At 44.1% G+C, this 11,801-nt stretch overlaps 1 protein-coding gene across 1 annotated transcript in view; it reads left to right on the forward strand.

The window, feature by feature from the left end:
* Positions 1 to 11,801, forward strand: part of Megf10 (multiple EGF like domains 10) — a 149,523-nt gene that overhangs the window by 73,984 nt on the left and 63,738 nt on the right. The window contains exon 5 of the mRNA XM_013349584.2: positions 1,941 to 2,033. Within this exon, the coding sequence (XP_013205038.2) occupies positions 1,941 to 2,033 (93 nt within the window). The remainder of the gene's footprint in view (positions 1 to 1,940; positions 2,034 to 11,801) is intronic.

The raw sequence follows: 11,801 nt of genomic DNA on the forward strand, positions 1-11,801 counted from the left end.
AAATAGCATCTAATTTCTAAAATGTCTCAAGATATGAAAACATGGTTTTAAATAGCTTCTGTACCCTGAAAAAGAAAAAGATTGCTAAGCAACCATATGCTTCAACCCTAAATGCCATCAGTCCATGAGGCAGGTAAGGCCAAGCCTTGTCATGGTGACTTGCTTATGGTGGGCAGCATTCTTAAAAAGCGGGAGGCCTCTGGACATGCTACCCTGTGACACGTGTGTGCAGTAGGGAGCTTGCTCTGCATGGTCATCTTGTCTCCTGTTGTGTTTAACTGGATCTTGTGTGTTTGAGTACGGCAAGCTGATGGTTCCAGTACCATCCATGCCTAAATTTAAACAGATCACAGGAGAGAGCGATGTGGCCTTACAAACAAACACCACCTGTGAGGCCAAACACGTGCATAGAGACAGAAGGAAGGGAATCCTGAGGTCAGCACATGTTGACTTCACGTGACTATATAAGTGACATATTGTGAGGCTGGTCTATCCATAAGCTATGCGTGGTTTCTGCTCTTACTGGCTATTAACGGTATAATATTCTGAATTGACTATTACAAGATCACCAAGTGCTTTCTTAAAGTTCTGATGTCAGGAAACTCTATTGTAGGTCAGAATCTTGTGCTCAACAGGCCTGGCATCCCAGTCACTGGGCCACTAACATGTGACTCATAGCTTACTCTGGTGGTAGTGAGTCCTTCTGTGGTCCTCTGTCTACAGGTCTCAACTTCGCTTGGACTTTTCCTTGCTAATTCTCAGAGTGGAGTGCTGACACCAGCCTGGTTCTCTGTCTGTCCTGTTGTCCCCAATCCTGCAACAAGCAAAACTCATCCCATTGGTTTTTGTTTTGATTTCTGGTGTTCTCTTTCTCTTTATCCCAGATAACTTTCCCTGTATCTCTCTTCATGTCTAAGGTCAAGACTTTCTGAGTGGCCATGATTGTGAATCTTATATATTCATAATACTCATCTATTACAGATTCATAATTATTCATATATATACATATATACATTATTGGCATGCATTATAACAACAATGATGAATAAAGTACATAAAAATATTTAATGACACGCTTCTCATTATGTTGGGTAGAAAAACAATTTAAAAAATACTATGGTTCTATTTTTTGTGAAGAAACAATGTATAGTACAAAAAATAAAAAATAAATACTGAAAACAACTACAATAAATGCTACTAGTGTGTGCAGCTGGACTCGAGGCTTACTTATGTACTGATATTTTATGAGGTTGGGCAGTTAATGTGTTTCTCTTTAATGATAAGCGCAGATTAATAAAACGCATCTAAGTCAGGGTACTTTACTCCATCCTTAAGAAAAATGTTGTAACTCCAAGTGCTTTCATTAGCTCACACAGTAACTTCTCTATCTAGGTATTTAGAGAACACTGATGTGTGTGAGAGGCACTGAGGTCCAGCACGATGCATTTTCGACTCTGCTGTGTCATAGTGTGGATGCCTTCGCAGAGAAAGGCGGCCATTGTTTCTGGTGACTATATCATAGACAGGAAATGACCTCTTGACTGTGCTGTCACTGGGGAGTCCTCATATCTTGCTTTGTGGTTTATTTCTCCACGTCCACTCTTCCCAGCACAAAGAGGATGTATTTGGGAACCACTGAAATAGCTTCTAAAGTATGCATTAGACAATTCTCCTTGACCCGGCTGCCCTAATTTAGTGTGAAGCAGAATTAAACAGTAGAAATGGAGGAATTTCCTTAGAAATAGCAAAATAAGAAGGGAATTGTTTGGTTAGACAGTAGACTCTGAAAGGGCCGAGGAGAGGATTGAAAGCAGCTATGAAGCACGCATGTTGTTTTTAGTGATATGTGAGCCTAGGGAGCGCAACAGCTGTGTTGTTGTTGGTTTTTTTCTTGTGCCAACTTTCTCGGTTTGATTGATATTTTTTTTCCTCTCTGACAGCTCACTGTGCTGATAAATGTGTCCACGGCCGCTGCATCGCTCCAAACACCTGTCAGTGTGAGCCCGGCTGGGGTGGGACCAACTGCTCCAGTGGTGAGTGCCCATCTGCCATTGTCTGTCTCCGGGGGTTGTTGTGTGGGCCCCTTGTCTGCGGGTTACTCTAAGCCAAAGTTCCTGTCTCCATCCCAGGCAGAGGGCCTTGTGGAGTGCAAATCTACCTCATCCATGCTGTTCCTCCTAGCTCCATGTATGTAGCACAGAGAGTGGGTAACTGTCTTTCAGAGTTTTGTTCCACTTCTCATGGAGAGCAGGGAGGCAGGGTGGGCACTCTGTCCACATGCAATTGAGGCAGAATGTTTGGGATGTGGGATTTGGCTTGTGTCCATTTTCCTGGCTGACTGACCGCAAATACGAGATCACTTTGATTAACTTTTCTAACTTTAAACCCAGTTGTACCTAGACATTTTGAAGAAAAATATTATTGTAAAGTGGGAAAGGGGGAAATGGCTGGGTTCTTTATCTGAAATGGGTTTCTTACTCAGCTCAGGGCAGGAGGCTGTGGAATGATTTCAGCTGCTTTTTCTCCTAAAAATTGGAGACTACCTCAAGTTAAGGGCTCAGACTAGAGGGCATTTGTGCACAAAACAGAAGCCTACAAGAACTTTAGACTCTTTAAAGCTGACTTTGGCTTTTGAGAAAGTAAAAGGTTGCTCTCTGTGTTAGAGTTTTCTGACTCCAATATTCTGAGATCATACGATCTAACAATAAAACGTGATAATTAAGCAACTTTTAGCTTATTCTCTAAAATTCATGTTCTGGCTTTGTAACAAACAAAATTATAAATAAACGTGAACAGATTTCTGAAGCCTTTAAAGATGCTCCAAGAATAACATTCCTGACACTTTTTAAACCCACAGCACAAAGAGGCTAAGAGCACACTCTGCTTTGCCAGAAGGCAGGAGCTTGGTTCTAGGAACCTATCTTACAACTACCTGTAACTACAGCTCCAGGGTCTCTGATGCTCTCTTGTGGTTTCCATGGACACCTGCACTCCAATGCAGAAACCCCGTGGCGTGCGCTACACACACACACACACACACACACACGCACGCACGCACGCACACGCACACACACACACACACACGCACACATGCACATACACGCACACACACACGCACACACACATATACACACACACACGCGCACACATGCACGCGCAGGCACACACACACACGCACGCACACACGCACACACACGCACGTGCACACATGCACGCGCAGGCACACACGCGCACACACACGCACGCACGCGCACGCACGCGCGCGCACACACACACACGCACACACATGCACGCGCATGCTCCCTCCCACCCATCGTGTTGATGTGAGAAGAGCATGCTGACTCTGAAGTCTAAGTGTGGGGAAACATCAGGACATAGACTGGGGACTGGATGTCCTCCGAATCCTCTGTCCTTAAATCCTTAAATACCTGGTGAGTTTGGCAGGACTGAGAAACTGGCATTAGCACATGGGTATCAAGCAAATCCCAGATGCCCCGTGTTACTTTCCTCGTCTCCCATACATCTTAGACAAAAACGAAATAAGATAGTGGCGTGTGGTAGTGATGGATTTTTGTTTTCTTTCTGCTATAGGCCCTCTTGGCACCACACTGTACTAGGTTGTCCCAGCTCCCTGCTCTCTTCTGTCTGTGTGGATTTCTTGGTCTGTCCTTGTTTGGGTGGAAGATGGTGAGAATGTCGTAGGATATCCAGTCTGCATCTATGTCCCTGGTGTTTGTCACACAGACTACAGTCCACTCGCCTGTGCACTGAGCACAGTCTTACCATCATTCTGTCACAAAAAGGAGGAGGTTGTCGGCTGCTGGCTGTTATCAGTGGGAGCTACTCATGCAACAGGAGCTTCTTGCTGCCCTCAGGACTCTGAAGAAGGCACAGGTGCTAGAGAAGTCACTGCTGAGCTAACACCCTGGGGCCAAGAGTCCAAACCTCCTAACCTTCTTCGGTGTCTTCCCAGTGCCCTCTACTGAAAATGCTTAGTCTTCAACCAGAGAGCAAAGGAAAAGTAGCTAAAAGACTCTCAGCTGCTTTTGTGGGACAGGCAGTGAGGGCTGCATTTTGAACAGGGAGGCGATGCACTGGTAACTCCTGGGTTGGCTCAGTTACTGTCTTCGTGCTTCTGCACACTTGAATTCCTCTGTAACAACCCAATGATTCTGTCTCCCCTCCTAATTCGACAGAGCCCCCATTTCACAAACGAGAATGTTTTCACCATCCTCTCCAAATAAGGAGAGTGTTGTATCCATTGCTGCCTACTGTACACCTTTCCAAAGTTAGTCACGGCTCTGCTGTGTCCCCTGAATGCTACAGTTCACTTGAAGCACGTTATACCTAAAATAAAACAATAATCGGATAGAGTGAAGATAAACATGTGGACAGGGACTCGGCAAACAGAAAATTACCAAAAGCTGCTCCTCGCCTTTCCTCAGCTATTGGCCGCGTAGCCCCAGCCATGGCGTCCTCCTCTCCCGTTCTTGGTTTCCATCTCTCTCACCCAGAACCTCAGCTGCTTGAGGTTTGTTAGCCACAGGAATGGCTCAAGTCTTCATTGCTGAAAGGGTGGTGCTCCCTTTTGTCCCCCACTCCCTGTTTGCGTGCTGCCGTTTTCTATTTCCCTCACCACAGGCATGGGTACACGAGATAGGTTCTTCCCATTTCCCCGTGTTCCACCCAGGGAAAATGTCCTCCAGGCTCTCTGTCTAGCAGCAACCCAGTTTCCCCTTTGATAATCAGGGTCAGGTGACGACAATACAGTAATAACGATCACACACACAGCTCTCATTTTCTTTCTTCTCAGAAGACGTAGGAAGCCAAGAGAGATGGACATTTTCAAATGCGAGGTTTTCAGATCTTTGTGTGAGATCCGATAGGACTGGTTACCATGTCAGTGGAGAGTGGGCTTCCCCTCTGAGAGGCAGCCAGTGTGTGTCCAGCTCCCAGCGAGGCAAGTTGAAGGATTGTTCAAAGTCGGTTTCCTCAGAAAGCAATCCTGATGTATTTGACTAGAGACTTGATTAAAGTAGGTTTTGGAAAAAAACCCACGCATATTTCTCTTTCACTGGCATCCAAATGTGTACCCCTGCCCGTATGACTGAGTGACGCTAATTCATTTACCTGCCTCCACCTTCCTTCTCCTCTTTCCTCCCCTCATCAATCTATCTGTCGAAGCATCGGTCCTCTCTTCCTCCGCCCCTCCCACTGGGTGGTAGCTGCTGGAGGCGGGGCAGGGGATCCAGGTGTTATTAATATGTTCGTCTTCATCGTACTTGGCAAGTGGCTGAGATTATGAGACTGAATGAATTGTGTGAGTCTGAGAAGGTCATTCATGTGTTCAGTTTGAGGACTTATTCTGAATGATTGCAGTGTGCAGAGCATCGTACTGGATGCTGGGGATAACGGAAAGTGATGATGAGTGGTTTACTGATCTCACAGACGGTCAGAGAAAAGCTGAAACAATAGACCAAGGAAAGATATTGGGGCTGGGTAAGGTTGGCAGGGTTCTGGAAGGACAAGGGCAGGCAGGGTTAAAAGTTGTGCCAGGAACAGAGAGCAGACATGAAAGGCTGATCGAACACAGACTACTAGAAACTACTACTTCTAGAAACTTCTTCTCCGAGAAACCATAGAGAAGGAGCAGAGAAATGAAGAAGTAACTGTGTATTCAAGAGAAGGCTTTGTTGACTTTCTCAGGGGCTCTGAGGCTGTGGACTCAGGTGAGAAAGGAAATCAAGTAGTTGGGGGAAATGATGACTCCAGATGGCAGCTAGGACTGGGACGGGATCCCAGCTCTGGGGTGTGTGTGTGTGTGTGTGTGTGTGTGTGTGTGTGTGTGCACCTGTGACTATAGAGAGCACTGGCTCCCTGGTGGCCAGAGTTACAGGTAGCTGTGAGCCACCTCTCATGGGTGCTAAGAACTGAATTTAAGACCTTGATGAGAATCCTGCCCTTCATTGCCCAGCTCTCTCTCCAAGCCCTCAGTAGCATGCTTATGCACTTCCCAGAGTCTTTCTTTCTTTGCGTGGCAAACCCTCTACCTTTACTGTGAGGAGTAATCACGTTTTTGTTTTCTGAACCTATAGGATTTTCTTTATAATTTTTAAACAACTGTCGAGACATTTATTTCTCCTTCGGCCACAAGGTACAAGTGGAAGTCCCAGATGAGCCAGCAACCAATAAACAGATACAAAAGCTTGTCCCTCAAGCTCCTTAATTTCAAGATTAAAACCAAACGGAGGGAGAACTGGAAATTAATTTTGGTCCCGAAAACTCACGAAGGGGTTTTGTTTGGTCACTAATGGCATTTCTGATATGCGCAGACAGTAAAAACGTGCCTTGAAGGCAAGGCTGGCATCAGCATTTCCAGGTGCGGCGCGAGGAACACGAGGGACCTTGTGAATTAGGGAGGCGTGCTGTGCAGCAGGGAGCAGTAAGATGCTGCCTGCAGGGTGTTCAAACGGAAGAAACTGTCTGAAAGATGTTACAAGGCACAATTTGTAAGGGACACAAAGCTGACATGTTCCCTAGCAAAGTCTGTGGTATAGATCTATTACCCAGACACAATGGTGCGATCGATGTTGTCTGAGGAGAGGAGGCCCTGGGAGCCCAGCCCCCCCAGAACCAGTAGTTAAGATGCCTTTTAGCCCTGTCAGAATCACTTTAGCAATCAGGTTGATGGAGCGGCCAGAGCATGAGATCATTGGATTCACTGGAGTGAGGGGGCAGATACTGATGGGAGGTGGGAAGAGAAGAATGGTCCATCAGAGCCAACTGAAGGCTACTCACTGATGGACCATCATCTGTGTGATGAGCACACACAGAAACTGCTAATTTTGTTTTTCTAAAGGAACTACTACCTGAACTGAGAATGCCATCCCCCACCACTCTCCCAGTCCGACCCGACTCTAGGTCTTATCCTTTCCTTGTGTCTCTGGGTGTCGCTTCCTTAATGCTTAAGCTAAGAATAAGGTTATCTACTCCATAGTCACGTGAGGACTAAACAATGAAGACATGCCCCGCCTTCAGCACTGTGCCTAGCATCATCATAAGGGCAAGTCAAAGATGCGTGCTGTGCTTTTGCAGCAGCCGTTGCTTCCACAGATGCTGTGCCTGGCATCATCATAAGGGCAAGTCAAGGATGCAGGGGATGCTTTTGCGACAGTCATCACTTTCATACTCACTTGGTCTTAGGACCATCAACAGATGGAGCAGCCAGCCCCTTCTGACGGCTCGTCTTGCTCAGTAGGCCATGCCTCTCTTTAACAGGACCCTCCTGTCAATAGGGCTTGCCAGGACATTCCTGATACAGAAGCCTTAGAGAGGTGGTTTTGTTTTGTTTTTGTTTTTTAATTTATTGCTTTGTTTGTTCTACATTATTTCCAACCTCTGATAAAGGTCATCTGTACAAGATACACGCACATCTGGTTTGTCCTATGTGGGACACACGACTATTACAGATGCTCATATTGCTTGTGCTAGCTGTGCTCAGATGCAATGGCTGCAAGAAAAGACTGGGCGGTCATGCTATTTAACTCAGCACCACATGGTTTATTAATCAAAAAAAAAAAAAACCACTTTATCCAATATCCATTTTCCAGCAAGTCTTGTTGGCTTAGCTACAAAATCTAACATTTGTTTCCTGTTTCCAATGCTGTTATCCCTTCCAAGGCATCGTCCTCTCTTCATGGGTAATGGCAGTAGTGTCCTTGCTGACTTCCCCACTTCTCCCTCAGGCCTATCAAGAATCAATTTTCTGTCTTGAGGCCACAGTGACCTTGTGAAAACACGCTTCAGAGCAGGCTGCTACCGTCCCTAAGCTCTGTGCTTCTCAGTGTAATCCAAATAAACTCCATGATCCACTAAGTCGTGCATGATCTGCCCCCACCCCCCAACTTTTCATCCATATATACCATCTAAGGTCTCATACTGCTCAGCACTTGCCTTCCAGTTCTGGGACATACTGGTTTCCTCTCTGCATTTGCATTTGCTGTTTACATACTCAAAGGGTGTCTATTGTTGCTATCACATTTCCCTTTCGACTTTTAACAAAAATGGTCCTCCCTGAGAATGTTTGCCTTGTTTATTTGATGGTTGTTGTCTGGTTCATCTTTCCCTCTAGGTTGTAAGCCCCATAAAAAAATACAGGTTTAGAAAAAAAAAAAAACGAAAGTTCAGGTTTTGGTCTGTTTAACTCACTGTCATCTACCTTCATTCTGGGCATACTGTAACATTCAGTAAATATTTGTAGATGGAGGGAATAAAGGCATAAATGTGCCAGAAACAAGAATGGATACACCTGGTAGTTGGAGATGGCATTCTGTGTCTTTCAAGACGCTTTCTACTTAGAGAAAGAATTGATGACCATTTTCAGGAATGAACAGACAAGGCATCTTCAGGAATTAAGAAAGAAGTGGCCAAAGGTCTGCCAGTGATAGGGCATGACCTGGAGCCATTCATTCTGCTGCCTTAGGGGTGCAGACTCCTGTGGCTTCAGGATTCACTGTTGGTCACGTGCAGTGTAGACTATGGTCCCCAGAGACAGCAGGGGCTTCCTCCTGTATACTGATAGCTGAAATAAAACTGTAAGAGTCAGGTGAGGTATACCAGATGTATGGGAGTGTTTTCTTTTCCAGAGAGAGATGTCTACACCCCGATGTACTATAAGCACCAAGGATTTCTGTCGTGGGGATGTGACTTCTGAATGATGGACCAAGGACTAAGAAAATTGGCTAAGACCGCCTTTATGTGAATGGAGAATGTCTACGAATCTACTTCCTCCTCAGTTTTTTGCTATTTCTTCCTCATGGGGAAGATTCTATAAGGTGATAGAATTTAACTGTTAATCTGTATCCAATTGGAGTATCAGCAGCAAGAAATTAGGCAAAGACATTCAGACTACAAATTATTCTAAAGCATACAGCAGTGAATAGAATTTCATTAACCTTTTTAGACTCTCCTCTTATCAAATAAATAGCAAGGAATAGCTTAGTCCATTTTAAAAAAAACATATTCAGATAGGGAGCTGAAATATTGGTTCATTACAGATCTTTGTAATTTTCTTTGTTTAAACCTATTAGAAGCGTTTCCCTAGTGCAGTAATGTGTTAGCTGCCTGCTCTGCTTTGGGTGAAGTGATGATGGGTGCCAGGATGGTCCTGCGGGTTTGCTGGTTGCCTTCGCTATTGTTTAGGCCGCTGCTGATTCAGGTTGATCCATGTGTATTCACACACGTATATCGTAAGTTGCCCGAAATAATGTGTTCTTGATTGTTTTACAACACAGTGGGTTTCCTGGCTAGAACCAGTATCTTGTTGGTGACTGTGTCAAATAATCCTTGTTTAAATACTCAGAAAATACCTTGAAAGCAAACTCTAAAAAGTCACCTTTTTTTTCTTTTTCTGATAGAAAAACAATTTTAATTTGTAGAAAACCTGAACATTTGTGACTCTGCCTGGAACAAATTAGGAACACAAGATATATAAAACTAATGAAGGTAGGAAATAACAAAATGAGAACATTTATCTCACTTACAGAGACTAGTCCAGTGGATTATATAATAGATATTATAGGAACATAGCTCTTGGCTGAGGAGCAGATAGTTTTAGCTTAGTGCCTTGTAAAAACTGCATAGTTTCACCATTCATTACTGATGCGTCAAACTAACGAAGGCAACATCAAAAAAAGTTACATTTCAATGTACTAACACTTTCTCCAGTTGTCAGAAACGAAATTTTCTTGAGGAAACCTTATTAAAACTTTCAAGTCTTTCAGTCAGTATCGATGGTCTGGGCCTAGTTTTCTTACTGTAGGGTTCCAGACAGATCAGTTAAGGCCCTTACTGATGCTTAGCCTCATATCCAAAATAAGATGGTCTCTGCACAATGGGGGACTTGCATATGTAATCCTTCAAACTCATCTTAAGCTCCACCTCCTCAGTGTAGACCTCTCTCCCTTTCCTTTTTCCCTTTGACCAAGGATTCCATGAACAGAGGTGCGGATGGAACCAGGCCTTCTCTTCAGAATCCTGTGCTCTTTATTACCAAGTATACATATTCTTATGTGATAAATCTCATTGTGGTCTTGCCTCTTCTAATATATAATAAATTTTAACCATAGGTTTTTGCCCTAGTCAGGAGTAAGTAGTATGGGTTCAATAACAAGAACTTGGTAGCTACAGAAGATGTCTAACAACCTCTTAATAAAAGCAAAAACATTTATGTATACATATGGTATGACTTTCTAGTGCAAGTTTCTATGTAAAAGCTTCCCTGGTTATTATTCTCTTGGCATCAGGAATACATGTAATCCCCTCCAATCTTTACATACCCCCTTTATATCCTTGAGATTTTCCTGCACTGTGGATATAGTCATCAAGATGTTCTCACACAGACACTAACATTGTGTTTAGATATATTAAGGTGTAAGCATTTCTTACCCTTTCTTTCTGGTTTGCGGCGTGAGATAATCCTACAATGAAATCGTAAAATCACAGCCTAACCTTTAACAAGAAGTGAGAGTCATTCTCAGCCAGTGACTAAATTAATCTGGGAAGCACTGGGCGGCTTTCCACGCTGATGGCTGGTATTGTCAGCCTGTGGAGAGTTTTTTTTTTCTTCTATGTGATGGGCACAGGGTTCAGCACTTTCAGGGGACCTGGAAAATGCATTTTTATTGTTCTTTTTCATGGATGGAGACACTTTACAAAGTTGTTTTATTTTGAAAGCTGCTTGATGTTTTGAATGAGGCTCTTTTCTTCTGCATCAGCAAAGGGGGATGATGCACCAAGCTTGTTAGCCTGAAGCACAAGGAAGGAAATCACAGGAAGATGAAAGACTAGGATGGAGGAGGCTTAAGAAGAAAGGGTGTGTGTTTCCGCAAGAACTGTGCTTTTCTATCCTTTGAGACAGCGGGAAATTATTTTGGTGTCTTCTGAAAAATACTCCATAGCGAGAGTTCCTTGAAAGTGACTTATTTGTACTTTGCCTCTATATTAGAAGATGCATGTGGGGGTGGGGGAGAGGGGTTTTGTAAATTTTCTTCCCTGTTAATTTCTCTCTTGGCCACACATTTTTTTTTTTTAATGTTTAAACGCATCCTCAGCCAATCCTCATGCAAAACTGCTTAAGTCACGGGCGCTGATCTGTGCCTTAATAGATACTTGACATTTCCTCGTTAAGGGTCCTTAGAGCCTCCTTACTTCAAGCAGTAATCCTGGTGAGGCTGGTTGTGTAGCACAAGCTGACATCTTTCAGCACGATGAGCTGGAGCACTAAGTGCCAATGTGTTATTACACACACACACACACACACACACACAGACACCACAAGTGTGTCATAGAAACATGTCTCCAATGCTGTTGACTCCATGAAATCCCACAATTACACTTAGATCCCAGAGGCATTAAAATAAGATTTTAAAAAATAATCCTGGCCTGGGGCTGAGGAGGTAGGCCAGTTAGTAAAGTGTTTACATAGCGAGCACGAGGAATTGAGTTCAGTCCCTAGAATCTGCATAAAAGGAGCTAAGCTTGAAGGGTATGCTTGGAACCCTAGTGTTGGGTATTAAGGAGACAGCTAGACCTGAGTTCACTAAGTAATCAGTGAGCTCACTTAGTACACTTAATAAGTTCTAGGTCAATGAGAAACCTTGGCTCAAAAAAAAAAAAGTGCATGACACCTGTGATGACACCCACAGTTATCCTCTGGCCTTCACAGGACACCTGAGATGACACCCACAGGTATCCTCTGGCCTTCACAGGACACCTGAGATGACACCCACAGGTATCCTCTG

The sequence above is a fragment of the Microtus ochrogaster genome, chromosome 18, assembly GCF_000317375.1.
Source record: "Microtus ochrogaster isolate Prairie Vole_2 chromosome 18, MicOch1.0, whole genome shotgun sequence".
Classification (NCBI taxonomy): Eukaryota; Metazoa; Chordata; class Mammalia; order Rodentia; family Cricetidae; genus Microtus; species Microtus ochrogaster.